At 46.2% G+C, this 22,107-nt stretch overlaps 1 protein-coding gene across 1 annotated transcript in view; it reads right to left on the bottom strand.

The window, feature by feature from the left end:
• Positions 1 to 22,107, bottom strand: part of ERCC6 (ERCC excision repair 6, chromatin remodeling factor) — a gene marked incomplete in the record, with an annotated part of 251,201 nt that overhangs the window by 94,682 nt on the left and 134,412 nt on the right. Inside the window, 2 exon segments of the mRNA XM_073596959.1 lie at positions 9,860 to 9,955; positions 17,549 to 17,665. Of these exon segments, the coding sequence (XP_073453060.1) occupies positions 9,860 to 9,955; positions 17,549 to 17,665 (213 nt within the window).

Here is a 22,107-nt window from a genome sequence, read left to right as displayed (position 1 = left end):
GGGTGCAATAAGGACGGCTAAGAAAGAACACAAAAGACACACGAGGGAATTGGGGGGGCTTCAGTAACCAAAATTGCAATGTTTATCCTCATGACACATCACAGGAAGCATCTCCATGGTTAACAGAGGACAGAATTAAAATTAGACTTGGGAAACTTAACATTAATAAATCACCAGGACCAGATGGCTTGCACCCGAGGGTACTTAGGGAGCTCAGTCAAGTAATTGCCAGACCATTGTTCCTAATTTTTACTGACAGTCTACTGGCTGGAATGGTACCAGCTGATTAGAGAAAAGCCAAAATAGCACCAATATTTAAAAAGGGCCCAAAATACATCCCTGGGAATTACAGACCAGTTAGCCTAACATCAATAGTATGCAAGCTCTTTGGGGGGGGGGGATGATAAGGGACTATATATAAACTTTTAGTAATGAGAACAGTATCTTTAGCAGTAATCAGCATGGATTCATGCAGATTCATTCTTGCCAAACCAATTGTTGCCTTATGAGTTTATGTGAAATCTCTATTAATCACTGTAAAATATTGTAATTAGGAATATACAGTGGGGACGGAAAGTATTCAGACCCCCTTAAATTTTTCACTCTGTTATATTGCAGCCATTTGCTGAAATCATTTAAGTTTATTTATTTTTTCCTCATTAATGTATACACAGCACCCCATATTGGCAGAAAAACACAGAATTGTTGACATTTTTGCAGATTTATTAAAAAAGAAAAACTGAAATATCACATGGTCCTAAGTATTCATACCTTTGCTGTGACACTCATATTTTTAACTCAGGTGCTGTCCATTTCTTCTCTGATCATCCTTGAGATGGTTCTACACTTTCATTTGAGTCCAGCTGTGTTTGATTATACTGATTGGACTTGATTAGGAAAGCACATACCTGTCTATATAAGACCTTACAGCTCACAGTGCACGTCAGAGCAAATGAGAATCATGAGGTCAAAGGAACTGCCTGAAGAGCTCAGAGACAGAATTGTGGCAAGGCACAGATCTGGCCAAGGTTACAAAAAAAATTTCTGCTGCACTTAAGGTTCCTAAGACCACAGTGGCCTCCATAATCCTTACATGGAAGACGTTTGGGACGACCAGAACCCTTCCTAGAGCTGGCCGTCCGGCCAAACTGAGCTATCGGGGGAGAAGAGCCTTGGTGAGAGAGGTAAAGAAGAACCCAAAAATCACTGTGGCTGAGCTCAAGAGATGCAGTTGGGAGAAAGTTGTAGAAAGTCAACCATCACTGCATCCCTCCACCAGTCCTGACTTTATGGCAGAGTGGCCCGACGGAAGCCTGTGAAAGCCCACATGGAGTTTGGTAAAAAAAAACACCTGAAGGACTCCAAGATAGTGAGAAATAAGATTCTCTGGTCTGATGAGACCAAGATAGAACTTTTTGGCCTTGATTCTAAGAGGTATGTGTGGAGAAAACCAGGCACTGCTCATCACCTGTCCAATACTGTGGGGGTGTTTTTCAGCTGCAGGGACAGGACGACTGGTTGCAATCGAGGGAAAGATGAATGCGGCCAAGTACAGGGATATCCTGGGCGAAAACCTTCTCCAGAGTGCTCAGGACCTCAGACTGGGCCGAAGGTTTACCTTTCAACAAGACAATGACCCTAAGCACACAGCTAAAATAACAAAGGAGTGGCTTCACAACAACTCCGTGACTGTTCTTGAATGGCCCAGCCAGAGCCCTGACTTAAACCCAATTGAGCATCTCTGGAGAGACCTAAAAACGTCTGTCCACCAAGGTTTACCATCCAACCTGACAGAACTGGAGAGGATCTGCAAGGAGGAATGGCAGAGGATCCCCAAATCCAGGTGTGAAAAACTTGTTGCATCTTTCCCAAAAAGACCCATGGCTGTATTAGATCAAAAGGGTGCTTCTACTAAATACTAAGCAAAGGGTCTGAATGCTTAGGACCATGTGATATTCAGTTTTTTATTTTTAATAAATCTGCAAAAATGTCAACAATTCTGTGTTTTTCTGCCAATATGGGGTGCTGTGTGTATATTAATGAGGAAAAAAAAATGAACTTAAAGTAGGGTTCCACCCAAAAAACAAAAATACCTGGAAAAATTCTAAAAAAAACAAAAAACAAAAAAAATTTGGATTTTTTTTTTTTTCACTTACCTCTAAATGCCTGTTGCTAGGTGGTCCCTCGTAGTCTGCCTGTTCCTTTGCCTGGGCTGGTGACATCACTTCCCCCTCGGCACAGGAAGGACTCGGCTCTGCTCCCTCCCTCCTGTCAATCATCTGGGACCCATTACAGGTCCCAGGTGATTGAGCGGCCAATCACGGCGCGCGGCGCCGCTCGCGCATGCGCAGTGGGTGCCAGGCTGTGAAGCCACAGCCCGGCGCCCACAGTTGAAATGCCGGCGCCAATGAGCGGAGGGGGGGGACGAGCGGGGCTTCGATCCCCCGCATCGCTGGACCCAGGGACAGGTAAGTGTCCAATTAAAAGTCAGCAGCTGCAGTATTTGTAGCTGCTGACTTTTAATTTTTTTTTTTTTTTTTTTTGACGGCCCCCCTGGGTGGAACTCCTCTTTAAATGATTTTAGCAAATGGCTGCAATATAACAAAGAGTGAAAAATTTAAGGGGGTCTGAATACTTTCCGTCCCCACTGTATATCATTTAGCTTGCATCTATGCAGGCCGGAAGATAGTATCTTCACACATCTATGAGAAGACCAGACAAGATGGGGCCCAGGCTTTTGTGTCCAATGGGATTCAAACCTCATTGTTTTACACATACTCACTTCAAAGGACCCCATGCTGGGATATGCAATGAAGGGAGGCCGATACTTAATTTCCTGGGAAAATTCAAGTCAATCTCTGGCTCACAAGGATTTGCATTAAAGCGGGCTGACTTAGGCAAAGTATAGGGAAGCTAACCAATCAGAAGTCACGCTGTGCCAACCAATGAGGCATCAGCCTGTATTGATATACATAGACTAGATGGGAGGAAACTTTCTCTTTATGGTAGAGCAGCCATTGGAATGGAACTTTGGTGAAAAGGGTAATTATGGGAAAGGTTTGCCTTTACTTGTAACTGAATATGTTTGTAGATCAATGTCTTAAGGAATATACTCTGTATTCCTTCATGAAATTCTCTTATTTTAACCTAATATTTTCTTCCTTGGTATAGACTATAGATAGATTTTCTGTGTATTAGATAGACTTTCAACTACTTACCAATAAATATTGTTATTGTGTTAAAGCTTTCCCTCTTGTTCAAAGAACTCTCATTTAACCCACATCATATCTTTGAGATTTTAAATCTTAAATATAATAAACGGTAACCTTCTATGAGGTGGTGAGTTGCCATCTAGATCAAGGAAGGCCCATAGACGTAGTGTATCTGGATTTTGCAAAAGCATTTGACAGAGTTCCCCATAAACGTTTACTGTACAAAATAAGGTCCGGTGGCATGGACCATAGGGCGAGTACATGGATTGAAAACTGGCTACAAGGGCAAGTTCAGAGGGTGGTGATAAATGGGGAGTACTCGGAATGGTCAGGGGTGGGTAGTGGGGTCCCCCAGAGTTCTGTGCTGGGACCAATCCTGTTTAATTTATTCATAAACAACCTGGAGGATGGAGTAAACAGTTCAATCTCTGTATTTGCGGACGATCCTACGCTAAGCAGGGCAATAACTTCTCCGCAGGATGTGGAAACCTTTCAAAAAGATCTGAACACATTAATGGGGTGGGCAACTACATGGCAAATGAGGTTCAGTTTAGAAAAATGTAAAATAATGCATTTGGGTGGCAACAATATGAATGCAATCTATACACTGGGGGGAGAACCTATGGGGGAATCCAGGATGGAAAAGGACCTGGGGGTCCTAGTAGATGATAGGCTCAGCAATGGCATGCAATGCCAAGCTGCTGCTAACAAAGAATTGATGGGCACTGATAGGCGGCATTTGTGGGAACAAAATGATAAAAATTGTTTGGGTACAGTGTAGCATGACCGCGCAATTGGCATTCAAAGTGTGACTGAGCTGAAAGCTGAAAATTGTCTTGGGCGGGAAGTGGCGAAAGTGCCTGGTATTGAAGTGGTTAACAAGACATGTGGCCAGAAGAAAAGAGGTTTAACCATAAACTACATAGAGGGCTCTTTACTGTATGAGCGGCCAGGATGTGGAATTTTCTCCCACAGGCGGTGGTCTCAGCAGGAGGGGGGGCATTCATAGTTTTAAAAAAACTATTCGATGAGCACCTGAACGACCAAAACATACAGGAATATACAAGGAAATACTGACTTATAATCACACACATAGGATGGACTTGTGTATGGTATGCATTTGTATTCAGCCCCCCTCAGTCAATACTTTATAGAACCACCTTTCGCTGCAATTACTGCTGCAAGTCTTTTTGTGTAGGTCTCTACTGAGCTTTGCACATCTAGAGAGTGACATTTTTGCCCATTCTTCTTTGCAAAATAACTCAAGCTCTGTCAGATTGGATGAGGAGCGTCTGTGAACAGCAATTTTCTAGTCTCGCCACAGATTCTCAATTGGATTTAGGTCTGGACTTTGAGCCATTCTAGCACATGAATATGTTTTTATCTAAACCATTCCATTGTCGCTTTGGCTGTATGTTTAGGGTCGCTGTCCTGCTGGAAGGGGAACCTTCGCCCCCTCCCCACAACATGATGCTGTCACAACCATGTTCCAAGGTGGGGATGGTGTATTCAGGGTGATGTGTAGTGTTAGTTTTCCGCCACACATAGCGGTTTGCTTTTAGGCCAAAAAGTTCAATTATGGTCTCAGCTGAACAGAGCACCTTCTTCCACAGGTTTGCTGTGTCCCCCACATGGCTTCTCACAAACTGCAAATGGGAATTCTTATGGTTTGCTTTCTACAATGGCTTTTTTCTTGCCACTCTTCCATAAAGGCCAGATTTGTGGAGTGCACGACTAATAGTTGTCCTGTGGATAGATTTTCCCACCTGAGCTGTGGATCTCTGCAGCTCCTCCAGAGTTGGGCCTCTTGGCTGCTTCTCTGATTAATGCTCTCCTTGCCATACTCTTTCCATTTTCGGATGATGGATTAAATAGTGCTCCGTGAGATGTCCAAAGCTTGGGATATTTTTTTATAACCTAACCTGCTTTAAACTTCTCCACAACTTTATCCCTGACCTGTCTGGTGTGTTCATTGGCCTTCATGATGCTGTTTGTTCTATAACAAACCTCTGGGAGCTTCACAGAACAGCTGTATTTATACCGAGATGAAATTATACACAGGTGGACCCCATTTACGAATTAGGTGACTTCTGAGGGCAATTGGTTCCACTAGCTTTTAGTTAGGGGTATTAGCATAAAGGGGGATGAATATAAATGCACGCCATACTTTTCAGATATTTGTAAAAAAAAAAAAAAAAAAAAAATTTAAAACCATTTATCATTTTCATTCCACTTCACAATTATGCACCACTTTGTGTTGATCTATTACATAAAATCCCAATAAAATACATTTTCATTTTTGGTTGCAACATGAAGAAGGGCATGAATACTTTTTCAAGGCACTGTAGATGTAATTTCATCCTTAACAGGTTCAGAAAAAAAAATGCGTAAAGTGCATCTGACTCTTTTCTGAGCAACACACAGATTTTACAAAGCGGCTTAGCTTGCCAAAAGACAAACCCAGAAGCCATGCCGGTGAAAAAAATCCATACACATGAAAGTGCACACCGACGTAAAACACCTGTCAAACTAACTCCGGTCATGCTCCAGCCCACTAGGGACCACCATCACCTAGCTGCTCTTCCACTAACTGGACATCAAAGAACACCCCGGGTGTCTATCTGTGTCCCCGCTGGTGCACGCATCCCCCGGAGCCTGGGCGGATGGTAGATCATTGTCCTCCTGCATCCTAAGGGATCTGTCTGTGGCTCTCACACTGTCCCTTGCAGCCGCCTGCACCTGTAGCACCAGCTGGCCATTCCTTCGTCCCTGCCCTTAAAGGGGTCAGACCACTTTCCCCAGCGCACAATTATGACATCACCCCGTCCCAAAGATGACACGCCAGTGTCTTCTGGGTCAAGCAGCCTCTGGCCACAAGGAGCACCCCCACTAGAGCCAGCAAGGGGATGCCTGCCCCGCCACCTCCCCTTCTTTCCTGGGCTCAGAGGGAGAAGGAACTGGGTCACCTCCTGCCTGCAGCAGGAGGGATATCTGCGGGCGTACACCTGACCTCCTCCAACAACAAAACACTAAGGGCAACACTCACCCCTGTAGTCCGGAGGCTCCCACTCACCTCCTCCAGCCTCCCCCCAGGAGCAATCCTTCAGCAACCCTTCAGGCAACATGCCTCCTCCGCATAAAGGAAACACAAAGACTGACCAGGGACCTGGGGGACGGCATTAAAAAAGAAAATGGCAATGTGTTTCCTGATTGGAGGGAGGAACTCCATCTCTCAAGCGCTGGCCTGGAAGACCACTGGGGGAAAAAAAAAAAAAACTTCTGCAGCTTCCTCCAATACTGCCTCAACGTCCTCATCATTAACTTTTATGTCTGCCTAGGGCTCAGGTAGAGTAATGGAAGTAGAGGGATGGCGTTTTTGAGCCCGGGGCAAAGATGGCTTTTGTTACCTCTGGGTACTCCGGTTTCCTCCCACACTCCAAAGACATGCTGGTAGGTTAATTGGCTTCTGTCCAAAATTGGCCCTAGTATATGAATGTGAGTTGGGGATCTTGGAATGTGGGCTCCTTGAGGGTAGGGACTGATGTGAGTGTGCGATGTATGTGTGGAGGGCTGCATAAATTGACTGCGCTATATGGGTACCTTAAATAAATAATATATAATAGAGGAGCATCTTAATGAGACACAATGTACAGGGATAGGGACAAATGTAGACACGCACCCACACTCACTCAGGTTGAACTCGATGGACTGGTTTCTTTATTCAACCTTACTATGTAACACAATATACACACATATCCTGTGCTCAAATGTATGAAGAAATAATAATAATAATACTGCTGCCAACTGATTCTAATTAAGTGAAATAACACCACTTATCAGTACCATAAATAAAAAACTATAAATAAATCTTTTGTGATGAAAATCAACACCAAATATCAAAAATGTGCTATACACATCTAATACAAATATAATGTACAACAAATATGATAGTCTACAAATAGTGTAAATAAAAGTCCAATCAGTCCTGAGGATCTGTGTACCCTTCCTTGCGGAAAAGAGGAGGATCTGCCAAGAGTGTCAGAGCTATTATCCCTGAGGGGAACACCACTTACTTTGACCTTCTGGTAATGCACAGTATCACAGTGGTGATTGAATATACTGAATGATACTGTCTAACAATTCGTGTTAAACAGCATTTAGTTGCACAACATTTGCAAATATATATGTAACCCCCAGTGCCTCGTCAAGTCCCCCCTGTAATAAATTAAAAGGCAGCTATGCCTGGAAGCAGCCCGGTCTTCTCTAAAGGCACAGGGACCCACTAGAAGCCCTGCAAACCACAGTGGGTTTCCTCCAGGTATGCACCTGCCCATAATTTATCCATTGCTATATAGGCTACTATATGGAGACTCTCAAACAATAGAACCTCGCTTTACAGAGGGCCCTTGAAATGGCTTGTTTTTTATTACATATGGATGAATAAATCTCAGAAGCCTGGCAACCAATGCACAGAATGAAATAAATTAAATCAGTGAATTAAACTGCCGAAAGGCACATACTCAAGCGCACACAAAAGATTGTTGTGTTACAATTTAAGAAGTCCACTATGTGAAAGCATGAAGTAGCAGTCAATAGATGTCAGGAGATAAGCAGCTGTCAATGGGAACAAATGATTGAAATAAATTGCTATGCAGTAGAAACTGGGTAAAAAATACAAATGAACTAGTGATCTGCAGCTCCAGGTTATTCTGATCAGGGAAAGATTCATGGAAAGGTGCACACAAATAGCCAGGGTGCTGGATCAATAAAAGTGTCAAAGTTTATTAAAACATCACTGGAAGACTTGCATAACAGTCTCTGGGAAGCATTTCAGAGGTGAAAATTGAAAAGCTGTGAACAGCAGACACAAACCAGGGACCGCTGAGTTGGATGGCGGTATGTCACACCGCTGTTGGTCAAGTAGCTGTCAGCATGTGCAAAGAGCCCTCTGCCGATCAATCAATGCTGCAAACTAGGACTGAGTAGCACTGGAGTTGGACTCAAAGTTGGGCCCACTCAATCCACTGGCTTTGGTCTCTTCCAACAGTCCAGAGGGAAGCCTCACGCTGACAGTGGTCTGTATTCCCTGGAGGTCTGGCATTCTATCTTCCGGCCCAGCTGTCCTACATATCCAGTGCTACTCAGCCCTCCTAGTGTGCAGCATCGATTGGCAGTGGACTCAGTGAACATGCTGACAGCTTCTAGATCCACAGAGGTGTGGCATACCGCCATCCAGCTAAGCGGTCCCTGGTTTGTGTCTGTGGTTCACAGCTTTTCAATTTTCACCTCTGAAATGCTTCCCAGACTGTTATGCAAGTCTTCCAGTGATGTTTTAATAAACTTTGTCACTTTTATTGATACAATGTCTGGCTATTTGTATGTGTATGAAAATCGGTATTTTCACACTATTACAGTACAGGCTTATCAATCTCTAGATGTGATGGCGCTCTAGTTTTCTTTTTTTTTTTGCTTTATTTTACCTGGTGATTCATCCAGTAACACATTTCCTGTCTTAGGGCACCTGCATTCTGGATAAAGTAGTAAAGCAGGCACTTTTGGAAAGCAGCACTGTCAGTCTAGGCAGAGGGTAGTGTTAGACTAGCAGGATTAGATGGACTTAACTTATAAATTGAACTCAAGCTAACATGTTCTAAATAGTGACAGAAAACTGTTTTTTGTTCCTTTAGGAATATTTTTTTTCTACATAAATGAATAAAAGGTGACCTTGGGGTAAGCACCACTGTCAGTGTTAAATGATTTGCCTCAACCTCCTAATTGATACTTTGTCTATAAAGCTTGGTTTGAAAGTTGAAAAATTACAGAGTTATTGGCAGGATCACCTGGTGAAAATAAAAGGAAGAAAACTGATGAAGATACTACAAGAAACTGTGAGCTCCAAAGGAATATATTATATATTTTTATTTGTGGGTGTTATAAGGCTTTAATACTTTAATAACCAATGCTTTTAAGCTTCTTCTACAGGTCTCTAAGGAAGCTGCTGTCAACAGTTACCATTGACTACTTCATTAGACCAACAGCCCCCTAAAGAAGACATTAAATTATAACTCTAGGCATAAAACAAATTACACAGCAGGAATAAGTAAAATTGTTTGACCTTAAACAGGATATGTACTCCCGTTCAGAAAGACCTGGGATTCTTGGTTCAGCTTAACGGCTTCCCACGCCACTAAAAAGTAATACGGGAAGCTGTAAAGCTATACCAGTGAGAATCCTTGCATCTGGATATAGCATGTGGTTCTGGAATGTACTAGACTAGAACCTGACCACTACTATACTTGCTGCAGCTCCACCACCTATTCTTTTATACTAAGTGTAATGTGGAGATTTGCTATTTGCTCTTTAGCCATAAAACTGGCTGAATACTTCACAGTCACACTTCATGTTTGCAATGCACTTCAAATCCATTAATTCATGTAAATAGTACAATAGAGCAAATGCAGTTTCTTTATGCATGGCTTATAAAGAGGCTTACAATTACCTTGACAGTTTGTATGTGCAAGTATGGCAAACAGAAAGCCTACCCCCCCCCCCCAAATAAAAACTTGATTCAGTCACCATTTCCAGCCCTGCAGGAGTGCTATCATGTTGCTTGTCCACTAACTTTCTTTTCAAATTGTATTTCTTACCTGCATATCTCCATTTAGTATCCCATAGACTTCCTTGGAATCTATATAGGTCTGGTACACCTGTCGCTGCTCATCAGTGAAACGACAGAACAACACCTATAAAAATGGCAACAAATTAATAGTAGGAATATATTTTACCACAACAAAACAGATGCAAGACCAGACAAGCATGAAAAATAGGATTTTTGACTTACCGTAAAATCTGTTTCTCTGAGTTCATTGACAGACACAGCTTATTCAGGGGGTTATATCGCCCCCTACAGGAGTAGGTCACTAGGCAGAAAAAAAAAGGCTTGGCTACGCCCATAGGCAGTCCTAGGAGGTATACACCCTCCTCTCTGCTATAGGCCTTCAGTTATGTAACAAGCAGTATCAGAAGTATTAAAAAATTCCATAGAGGGGCAGGTGCTGTGTCTGTCAATGAACTCAGAGAAACTAATTTTACGGTAAGTCAAAAATCCTATTTTCTCATTTGTTCATTGACAGACACAGTGACTCCTTATTCAGAACCATAAGGATGTCCCAAAGCAGTGCCAAACATGAGGGGTGGGGCAGCCACAAAAAAAAAAAAGAGGTCAACCAGACAACCTGGAGCTCAACGAGAACAACTGGATCCCAACCTGAACCGTAAGAAAAAAAAAACCTTCACAAGGGAAAACACCCTCTAGACCGCAGCCTGCAGAACCTTGCAGCCAAAAGAGGCATCCGCAGATGCCAGCACATAAACCTTGTAAAATTTAGTGAAAGTGTGCACCAACGACCAGGTGGCCGCCTTGCAAACTTGCATCACTGACGCCTGGTGACAAAAGGCCCAGAAGGCACTCAGCGCCTGAGTAGAGTACGTCTTCACTGGGAAGGGAGAAACCCGACCCCTGACAGAATAGGCCTGAGTCACTGTCTGTCTGATCCATCTAGAAATGGTCGCCGAGGAAGCAGACAGCCCCTTCTTTGGCCCGTCCGTGATCACGAACAGGGAGTCTGATCTCCGAAAGGACTCAGTGGCCGCCAAATACAACCTGATCACCTGAATCACATCCAAGGTGTGTAAAGGCAAATTCCCTCGGATGTTGTGATAGCCACCAAGAAGGCCACCCTCTGTGACAGAGTGAGCAGGGGAATTTCTCGAATATTTTCAAACGGAGGCTTCTGTAGAACTGAAAGCACCAGATTCAAGTCCTACGGTGGCAAGGGAGATCGCACCAGTGGAAGCACATGTCGCATCCCCTGAATGAAGGTACGCACCAGGGAATGTGAAGCCAGGGGGCGTTGAAAGAAAACCACCAAATCTGACACCTGGCTCTTGATGGTACTCAAGGCCAAATTCTTTTCAACGCCCCTCTGAAGAAAAGTCAAAATCCGAGCCACCGAAAAAGGAACTTGGGTGAAGCCCCACTGACTCACACAATGAAATGTACGCTTTCCACGTCCGATGATATACCTTCCTGGTAGTAGACTTCCTAGCTTTAAGAAGTGTCGGAATCACAGGTAAGCCTCTATCCTTCAACACCTGGCTTTCAACAGCCAGGCCGTTAAAGCCAGCAATGGTAAAGCAGGGTGGAAGATGGGCCCTTGGGATAGTAGATCTGCCCTGAGAGGCAGCTGCCAGGGGGCGTCTGCAACCAGACGCACCAGGTCGGCGTACCAGGACTGCCGAGGCCAGTTCGGGGTCACTAGAATGACCGGAATTCCTTCAGCCTCGATCCTGCGAAACAGCCACGGCAGAAGCTTGAGGAGGAGGAAAAGCGTAGATCAGACGATACTGGCCCCACCAAAGCGTCTGAGGCATAAGCCAGAGGGTCCCGAGACCTGGCTACAAACCTATGTACCTTCCTGTTGATTCGGGATGCCATCAGATCTACCTCCGGAGATTCCCAGCGCAGACATATCTGTTGAAATACCTCCTGATGAAGGGACCACTCCCCTTGGTCCAACACTTGACGACTGAGGTAACCTGCTTGCCAGTTGTCCACTCCCGGAATGTGAACGGCGGAGATGGCTGGGACGAAACGCTCTGCCCACCGTAGAATGCCGGCTACTTCCAGGCTGGCTAACATACTCCTTGTTCCTCCCTGGTGGTTGACATAGGCCACCGCCATTGCATTGTCTGACTGGATCCGTGTCGGGAGCCCCTGAAGTCGATCTGTCCAATGATCCAGACAGAGTCTGATCGCCCACTCTGTCAGCGTTTGAGACACCAGGGCAATGGCCAAGACCGGCCAAAGCTCCGAATCCACAATAGTGAACATAGTGCGGCTCAGAGACTCTGTTTTCCTCTCAGCCGGATCTTTAAAGGCTGGAGAGTCTTCAACTGGAATCATGGTGGTTAGGTTCAACCGAGAAACCGAAGGATCCACCACCGCTAGAGTCGTCCACTTCTTAAGAAGACTCTCCACAAAGGGGTAACGCACAGCGAAGCACTTTGGGATCGCAAAGAGACGTTTTGGAGGCTCCCATTCTTTATAGACAAACTTGTCAAAAAAAGGAGGGGTAAGGGAACACTTTTGCCGCACGAGATGGCTTGTGAGTGCCAAAAGGGACCGGCACCTCCACCGCAGCCTCCCATTTTTAAAGTTTTCCGCACAGATCCAATCAGTGCGTCCACCAACGCTTTCTCGTGTGCAGACACCGGGGCAGAGGAATCATCCTCACTGTCCAAAAAATCAAGGAGCATGGCCACAGACCACACAGGGTGGGTCTCGTCCACGGCAGCCGAATCAGATTCAGGATCTGACGAAACAGATGAAACAGGGGAAGGCAGGGGATGTTTCTTGCTAGTCCGCTGCCCAAGAGCCACCTCCATCCGGGACACAAAGGACACCAGGCCTGCCGTCGGTGCGTCAATAGATGGCTGGGACCCAGAGGGACCTGCAGCCTCTGATAGGGGGTCAGGTGGGGAAACATGCTCCTGAGACTCCATAGGGGAAAAAAAAAAGAGACCCCCACACCAAAAGTGACTACTGCAATGGGACACCCCCCACGCCGGTAGCAGTACCAGATCACCAGGACACCCCACAGCCTGCAGCAGAGAGAGGAGGGACTCCACCAGACTCACCACCCCGCCAGCGTAGCACTTGCTGCCTCAGGTGAAGACCCTCACACACGTAGCATCCGAGGAAAAAGAAAACACAGGAGTCAGCGGCGGGTTACAAGGAGGAGCCTCCGCCTGCTAAAAATGCCATCCTAGGCTACAGAGTAATGGCCGCTGTTGCCTGCACCATATCATAGGCGCTGAGCTACTCAAACATGGCCGCCAGTCATAGGAAGTCAGTGGGCACTAGGGGAAAAAACGCTGGCTACAGCAAAATGGCCGCCGGCCATGCTACACGAGGTTGCCACAAATCCAGATGATAAATCTGCAGCCTCCAGGATGAATGAAAGAGAGAGAGAGAGAGAGATTATCTGGGCACCAGACCCAGTGCCCCCCCCCCCCCCCCCGGTAAGCACAGCACCCGGCAGCGTGCACCCCCCGCCCCCAGTACTAAACCCCATCCCCCAGGATACACCCGGCACACTGCCCCATATGGAGGGGGAGGGGGAAAAAGGGGGGTTAGTAAGGGACCTCAGGTCCAGGAAGAGAGGGTGCAGGGAGGGAGGGGAACCCGCAGGACCGAACGACCCGGGGAGGGACCCGCATCTGTCACAAACCCACCACGGGGAGAGGGGGGACATTTACTCACCATACCAGGACCAAGCGGGCACCACTCCAGACAGAACCTCCTCACCCCTGAAGTGGGTGGGCTGTCGGCCATGAGGGATGCTGCAACTCGAGCCAAGACCCAGTCGTACGCGACCTCGCGAGACGTTTAACTCTCAGGACCAGCCCTGTCCTCTGGGGCTACGTCGCAGCCGACCCATCGCGTAGCTGCGGTCTGCATGTGCTCGCTGGCCAGACTGGGGAGACCACTGGATCAAGTGTCCAGCCCGTCACCCCGCCCGGCAGTTGATTGTAGATCTCACCGGAAAAAAAAAACAGGGAAAACAACAAACAAAAATAAAAAGTGCCAGGACTAGAGATCCCAGCAGGGAACTAGGTCCTTACTCCTGACTAGGCAGGACTGCCCATGGGCGTAGCCAAGTCTTTTTCTGCCTAGTGTCCTACTCCTGTAGGGGGAGATATAACCCTATGGTTCTGAATAAGGAAGCGCTGTGTCGGTCAATGAACAAATGAGAAAAAGTTTTATGAAGAGTGTTCCTGAAGTTTTAGCATTCACAGCTTAAAAAAAAAAATGAAATCCTTCCACACTCCCCTTTGCTTTCAATATGAAAAGTTAACATTATAAATAAAAAACTAATTTCTTTCCTTAATGTGTTATAATCTATGCATGCAATGCCATAATCACAAATAGTGAAAGTTATTCTTACCGGTAACTTGTTTTACAGAAGTCTTTCAGGACAGCACCTGAGAGATAAGGACTCCTCCCACCGGACCACAGGAAACACATTCTTCCTCCAGAACTTTAAAAAGAAGGCACCTCCCTACTACACCTCAGTTGTAGAAGAGAACCTTCGGCCCCGGCTGGAACACATAAGCACATACGTTAGTCACAGCATAGTACATCAAATTAATAGGGCGGGTCGTTGCGGTCCTGAAAGACTTCTGGAAAACAAGTTCCGGTAAGACTAACTTGAATTTTCCCAAGGCGTCTTTCAGGACAACACCTGAGAGGATAACAGAGACTTACCCCATTAGGGCGGGACAACAGCCTGCAGGACCTTCCTGCCAAACGCCTGATCGCTGGCAGATGTAAAATCCAGTCTGTAATGTTGCACAAAGGTGCGGAAACTTGACCACGTTGCCGCCTTGCAAAATTGTTCAGGGATGGCACCAGCTCTTTCTTCCCAAGTGGCTGCAAGCGCTCTGGTTTAGTGTGCACGAATTCCATCTGGTGGCGACAACCCTGCATGCGAGTATGCTTCCAGGATGGATAATTTCAGCCATCTGGCTAATGAACCTTTAGAAGCTTGGCAACCTTTCTTGTTGCCCAAAAAAAGGACAAATAATGAGTCTGTCTGTCTAAAGTCCTTTGTAATTTCTAGATAGTGTAACAAAATCCTTTTGACATCTGAAGTATGAAAAAGGGTCTCCTCCCCCCCATGGGTTAGCACAGAAGGTTGGAAGCACAATGTCTTGTGAGCGATTATGTATTGAAGCTACCTTTGGTAAGAACTTTGGGTCTGTACTAAAGATAACTATCTGAAACACTGACATGTAAGGTTCCCTAATTGACAGAGCGTGTAGCTCACTGATCCTGCGTGCTGAGGTAATGGCGATTAGGAACACAGCTTTTAGAATAAGACATCTAAGTGACGCTTCCTCCAAAGGTTCAAATGGTCTCCTTGCTAGGGATTGCAGGACTACTGACAAGTCCCACTTAGGGAAATTCCTGACCGATGCTGGCCTTGATCTTGCAAGAGCTCTAAAAAAATCTGACTACCAGAGGTTCAGAAGCCACAGATCTTTCTAAGAACACTGCTAGCACAGCAACCTGTACTTTCAAGGTACTGACAGCTAGTCCCCCATCTTGCGAGAACTCCAAGATGGAAACCAGGCTCCTTTGGTCTTGGGCAGATGAATCGTACCATGAATTACAGATCTTCCAAACTTTAGTATAGATGGCCCTTGTTACCCTTTTTCTACTTGATAGTAATGTTGTAATCAGACGGTCAGAAAACCCCTTGCTCCTTAGAAGCTGCTCCTCAGATACCAGGTTGCGAGAGACAGGCTGGCCACTTCTGAATGATTTACTGGACCCTGGATTAGCAGATCCTGCCTGAGAGGTAGATGCCAACAAGGCTTGATCGCCCAGAACGGTTGAGAACCAGGTCCCTTTCGGACAAAACAAACTACTTAGGATGACTGGTACCTTTTCCGCTGAATCTTCCTTAATACCAGTGGGATTAACTGGAACGGGGGGAAAGCGTAGCAAAGGAGAAATCTCCATGGATGCTATCCCTAGCAATTCGTCACGATTGTTTAAGGAAAAGAACTGAGGAACCTGTGCATTCTCCTTTGAGGCAAACAGGTCCACCTCTGGCTGTCCTCACATACTGGCAATCATTGCGAAGACCTGCGGATTCAGAGACCACTCTGCTTCCCGAATGGGGCACCTGCTCAGGAAATCCGTCACTCTGTTCAGGGTCCCCTTTAGGTGGATTGCTGACAGGGATAGCAAGTGCTTCTCTGCCCACAGAAGGATTTCCATTGCCAGACCTTGTAAGGATCTACTCCTTGTGCCCCCGTCTTTATTATTATATAATAAATAATTGTCACTGCATTTGTTTATTACTGGTTTTACGGAGTGCGGGGTACAGGAGTTTGCTGCGTACGGAGTGCGGGGTACAGGAGCTAGCTGAGTGCGGAGTACAGGAGCTAGCTGCGTATGGAGTGCGGGGTAGAGGAGCTAGCTGCGTACGGAGTGCGGGGTAGAGGAGCTAGCTGCGTACGGAGTGCGGGGTAGAGGAGCTAGCTGCGTACGGAGTGCGGGGTAGAGGAGCTAGCTGCGTACGGAGTGCGGGGTAGAGGAGCTAGCTGCGTACGGAGTGCGGGGTAGAGGAGCTAGCTGCGTACGGAGTGCGGGGTAGAGGAGCTAGCTGCGTACGGAGTGCGGGGTAGAGGAGCTAGCTGCGTACGGAGTGCGGGGTACAGGAGCTAGCTGCGTACGGAGTGCGGGGTACAGGAGCTAGCTGCGTACGGAGTGCGGGGTACAGGAGCTAGCTGCGTACGGAGTGCGGGGTACAGGAGCTAGCTGTGTACAAGACCTAGCTGCGTATGGAGTGCGGGGTACGGGAGCTAGCTGCGTACGGAGTGCGGGGTACGGGAGCTAGCTGCGTACGGAGTGCGGGGTACGGGAGCTGGCTGCGTACGGAGTGCGGGGTACGGGAGCTGGCTGCGTACGGAGTGCGGGGTACGGGAGCTGGCTGCGTACGGAGTGCGGGGTACGGGAGCTGGCTGCGTACGGAGTGCGGGGTACGGGAGCTGGCTGCGTACGGAGTGCGGGGTACGGGAGCTGGCTGCGTACGGAGTGCGGGAGCTGGCTGCGTACGGAGTGCGGGGTACGGGAGCTGGCTGCGTACGGAGTGCGGGTACGGGAGCTGGCTGCGTACGGAGTGCGGGGTACAGGAGTTTGCTGCGTACAGAGTACGGGGTACAGGAGTTTGCTGCGTACGGAGTACAGGAGTTTGCTGCGTACAGGAGTTTGCTGCGTACGGAGTGCGGGGTACAGGAGTGCATGCGCTCGCACAAAGCCGGCGCCATTCGTGTGACAGAGGGTGTTTACTCTTGTTGCCTGGGAGACAAAAGAGGTGGCGACCACCGACCGTTGGGCGGGACACATGACAAGGCTTTGGCCCGCGGGCCTTGTGTTTGCTACCTGTTACCTAGGGGGTAAGAGGAACCCAAACCTACCACTGCCAAAGCCCTGGTAAGACGGGAGGGCTGAAGGTCTCTTAGAAAGGAGGAAAAAAATGAGGAGACCTTGTTTCTCAGGTGCACCCAAGAGATCCTGCCTCCCCTCCAAAAGATGTTCCCTCCGGGCCGGAGGAAACACAAAAATTGAGGTGTGGTAGGGAGGTGCCTCCCTTTAAAGTTCTGGAGGAAGAAGGCGTTTTCTGTGGTCCGGTGGGAGGAGTCACTATCGCTCAGGTGCTGTCCTGAAAGACGCCTTGGGAAAATAAAAAACATAAAATCACCTGTTCATTTTTGTCAGGAAGTGCCAGGCTCATCTTCACATCCGCTTTCATACGTCTCAAAAGATAGGGATTTATAGTATCACGTAGCACACATGCACATTTATATGCAGTCTTAACCTACAATATAAAAACAGATATTGCTGAAACACTAAAATCTATTACATAGTTAGTCATTTTGAATAAATGCACAGGTCCATCCAGTTCAACATGTGTGGTGTGTGTGTGTAAGTTCTACATCTTTAAAAGCGAAACCCTTTACGAAGTTTATGATTGAACTGCTTCTAATCTAACTTCATTGTGTGGTCATGTGTCTTCCTCAGAGGCCTTAAATGAAACAGTTGTTTTCCCCAATACTGCAATCACCACTAAAATATCTGTATACTGCAAGTGTATTCCTTCTTAAAGTGGTTGTAAACTCTGTTACACTTTTAACCACAGGTAAGCCTATAATAAGGCTTACCTGTAGGTACTGTGAATATCGCCTAAACTTGCACAGTTTAGGAGATATTCAGAGTGCATGCAGCCGATGACATAATCGGCGCATGCTGTCTGAAAGTCCGGCTTACAGTGCCGGACCTTCAGAGCCTGTGCCGGAAATGGCAGCTTCCACGTGCATATGCGAGAGTGACGTCATCGCAGCTCTCGCCACTCACAGCGCCGGAGTCCGTGAACCCAGAAGAAACACCGGGGGAAGAAGTCAGCCGTCTCATCAGTGAGCGGGCGCTACTGAGAGGGATTCGTTCTAAGGTAAGTATTTCATAATGTGCTAGTATGCATACTAGCACATTATGCTATTGCCTTATGGGTTTTTTGTTTTTTTTCAGCGGTTTACAACCGCTTTAAGCATCTCTTCTCCAAGGAAAATGTGTTTAATTTTTGTAGTCGTTCCTCGTAACAAAGGTCCTCCAAGCCGACTTATTAATATGGTTGTCCTTTTGTTTACTTTCTCCAGTTCAAGGACATCCTTCCCCAGCTTTGGTAACCAAGATGAGGCTGAACTAGTGTTTTTTTTATTGCACATCGCAGGACACCAAGCATCTTCATATCTATTAGGATGGCATTATGCTGCCACCTTCAGACAGGAAGTCCCCTCCCAGACATAACCCCTGACTAGTAGAGCTTGTTCACACTTGGGTAAATACCACGTGTTTATGGAGCATTATGGACAAGTTCAACTTTAAAAAAATAAATACAAAATAATAATAATAAATAATAATACATTGCAAATTTTTTTTTTGCAGGTAAAAAAAAAAAATGTGCATTTACAATTTTTTTTTTTTTTTTTTTTTTTTTTTTTTTATAGGAGCCTAGAAAGCATTACTGATGCCATGCAGGTCTCCTGCAGATTGTCAGTGTAAACTGTCTGCCTGTACATTATACGGACAGGCAGTTTCACACTGACAGGAAGAATCAATGGACTACCATAGCACTCAACAGCGCCGTGGTATTTCATTGAGAACTACAAGCTGACAGCTGCAAAAGCTGTCGGTAGTCATAACATAGTTAGTCAGGTTGAAAAAAAAGACACCAGTCCAACCAAAAAGAAAAGGATTGTGTATATGGAATTGTATGGTGTGGTTTTTTTGGTTGAACTAGTGTCATAAAAAAAAAAAAAAGTTATAAACTAACATTTATAGGTAAAGTATGGGTATAGACCCACAGTTGATCCAGAGGAAGGCGAAAAACCCCAGCAAAGCATGATCCAGTTTGCAACAGCAGGGGAAAAAATTCCTTCCTGATCCCCAGAGAGGCGATCAGATATTCCCTGGATCAACTTTACCTATAAAGGTTAGTACCCAGTTGTAATCCATTCATTCACATAACTGTTTTCTTGAGTACATTTGTAACATGTTATACCCTGAATATGGGTGTAACATGGTACAAAAGGTGACCTTATCCTTTAAAGTCTCATAACCGCCCTTCAACACCTGCCAAGAATATTACAATGGTACCACACAGAGTGGTAGAATTATAGCATGTTAAAAACTAAGCAGCATGTCACTTTCATGTAACCACACCTTAACAGCACCTACAACATTTATGCCATGTTAGTGAAGCATTTATGAAGTGTTAGCTGGGCATTGGGGGAGAGACCGTGGAGACTCCTGTATTTCAGAATGCGCTGGTAAATAATGCCTTGTTTCCACTGAGCGGATCGGTTCGGTTTGGTACGCTATTTTGAGTGTTTCCATTATGAAAGAGGCCCATACAACCAAACCATACCGCACCATTCAGGGTCCTGCTTCAGATGTGGGGCCATAGAAAATGCCTTCAACCTTCACCGTCTTTCAGCAGCACCAGTACTAATTTATAAAGCCAACCACAGAGTAACCAACCACAGAGTATGCCCAATGCACCCCGGCACACTGGTAAGACATGATAATAGTGAAAGTTTTAATTGGGCATTTTCTTAAAATAAATCAGCAGTGGGGCAGATGTGCTGGGGGTACAGTGGTGGAAGAGATGAAAAGGGGGTTCACCAGTGTGACAGATGTGCAGTGTGGCAGATGTGCAGGGGGTACAGTGGTGGAAGAGATGAGAAGGGGGTTCACCAGTGTGGCAGATGTGTAGGAGGTACAGTGGTGGAAGAGATGAGAAGGGGGTTCACCAGTGTGGCAGATGTGCAGGGGGTACAGTGGTGGAAGGGATGAGGAGGTTCGGCAGTGGGGCAGATGTGCAGTGTGGAAGATGTGCAGGGGGTACAGTGGTGGAAGATGAGAAGGGTAAAAGAAAAGGAGGTGTATTGGTGGGGCAGGAGATCAGGGGGAACAGAGGTGGGGCAGGAGAGCAGGGGGGTACAGTCTGGTGGGGCAGATGAGAAAGGGGGTTACAGTGGTGGGACTGATACTACCAAAAGCACTATTCTGGTCTTTTGTATATTACAGGTGAAAGGAGACGGTTGCAGCTGGATCTGCGCACAGTCATGGAGGATATGCGGGCAGCAGAGGAAAGGCAGCTGGAAAGGATTGAGAACCTTTCTGACAGGTGGTTTCATGCACTGCATCAGGATGCACAGGAAGCTATGCGCCAGGAAGCAGAAATCACCCGGCAGCAAATGGAGCAGTTGGCTACCTTCAACCAGGCCTTCCTTGGTGTCCTGGGTCAGCTTGTTCAAGTGCTTGGAGCCAGTCATGATCCCAGGTCACCACCCAGACAGTACTGCCTTTCATGCCGCACAGGACCTGTACACTTGTTTTTGTTAAAAAATTGTTAAGTTTTTGTAAAAAAACTCTTTAATATATTTTTCACATTTTTACTTTAAGGAATATATAGAAAGATTAGGTTTTTGTGGAATAAAAAACATGAGACTTTTTTTGAGTATGTCTGATTTAATGTAACACTTTATTAAAAATATAGTAATACTTTAGTAAAAATGTTAAAAATTCATGGTAAGAAATTAAACGTTGAGGTGCCGCATCAGAGCCTAACGTATTTCACTGCACTCTTCTTCGATATTCTGTGCTGTTATTACTAGTACTGGCTCTTCTGAAGATGTATTCCAATCCTGGTGGAAGTCTTCTTCGTGACTTTCACAAAGATTGTGAAGAGCACAGCAAGTAAGCACCATGGATTTGGCAAGTTTAATGTCACTGCCATTCCTCTTCATAAGACACGCCATCCACCCTTAAGTTTTCCGAAAGCATTTTCCACTACGACCTGTGCCCTGGATGTTTTCTTGTTGTAGGTTTGTTGTTCTGGTGTCAGGTGGCCATTGTCAGGAAATGGTTTCAGGAGCCAATTTTGTAAAGGGTAGGCAGAGTCCCCGAGCATATAATAGCCAACATTCACGCCACAAATGTTCTAAGTGCAAACAGGGGCCTCCCTGGCCAACCCAATCCCAAACTCCCAGGCTTTCCTACATTCACATTCAAGAACAGTCCTTTTCCATCCACTACTCCCTGGAGGATGATGGAATGCCAGCCTTTTCTGTTGAAGTAGTCAGTGTGGTATTCTTGTGGTGCTATTATTGGTATGTGTGAGCCATCAATAACACCAACACACTGTGGAAGACCCCACCTGTTCTCAAAGTAGTCAGCCATGTCTTTAAGCTTTTCCCTGTCCGGAAAATGAACAATTTCAGGAGCCAGCAATGTGCAGCCTTACAGAAGTCCTGCACACACCGGCACACTGATGATTTACTGACACCAAAAAGATGACCTATACTTCTGTATTCTCTGTTGGTAGCCAGCTTCCACAGTGCAATGGCAACTCTTTTCCTCACAGGCAAACAGGCTCTGAAGTTAGTGCTTTGCTTCTCCATCGCTGGACGTAGCTTTGCACAAAGGTATGAGAAGGTTTCCTCAGACATTCTGAAATTGTGCACCCACTGTGTGTGTGAATCCCGGGATGGTCACATCCCACCACTCACTGGCACAGGGGAGAGCCCAAATGACTGGTCGGTGGCGCTGCTTTGAGGTAGGTGGGTCAGTGTGTGTATGTGTGTGTCAGGTAGGTGGGTCAGTGTGTGTAGGTGTGTGTGTCAGGTAGGTAGGTCAGTGTGTGTGTGTGTCAGGAAGGTGGGTCAGTGTGTGTCAGGAAGGTGGGTCAGTGTGTGTGTG

This window comes from Aquarana catesbeiana, linkage group LG08 (assembly GCF_042186555.1).
Source record: "Aquarana catesbeiana isolate 2022-GZ linkage group LG08, ASM4218655v1, whole genome shotgun sequence".
In the NCBI taxonomy this organism is placed as follows: Eukaryota; Metazoa; Chordata; class Amphibia; order Anura; family Ranidae; genus Aquarana; species Aquarana catesbeiana.
Note: the sequence above shows the minus strand (reverse complement) of the source record. Positions and strands in the feature narration are given on the sequence as shown.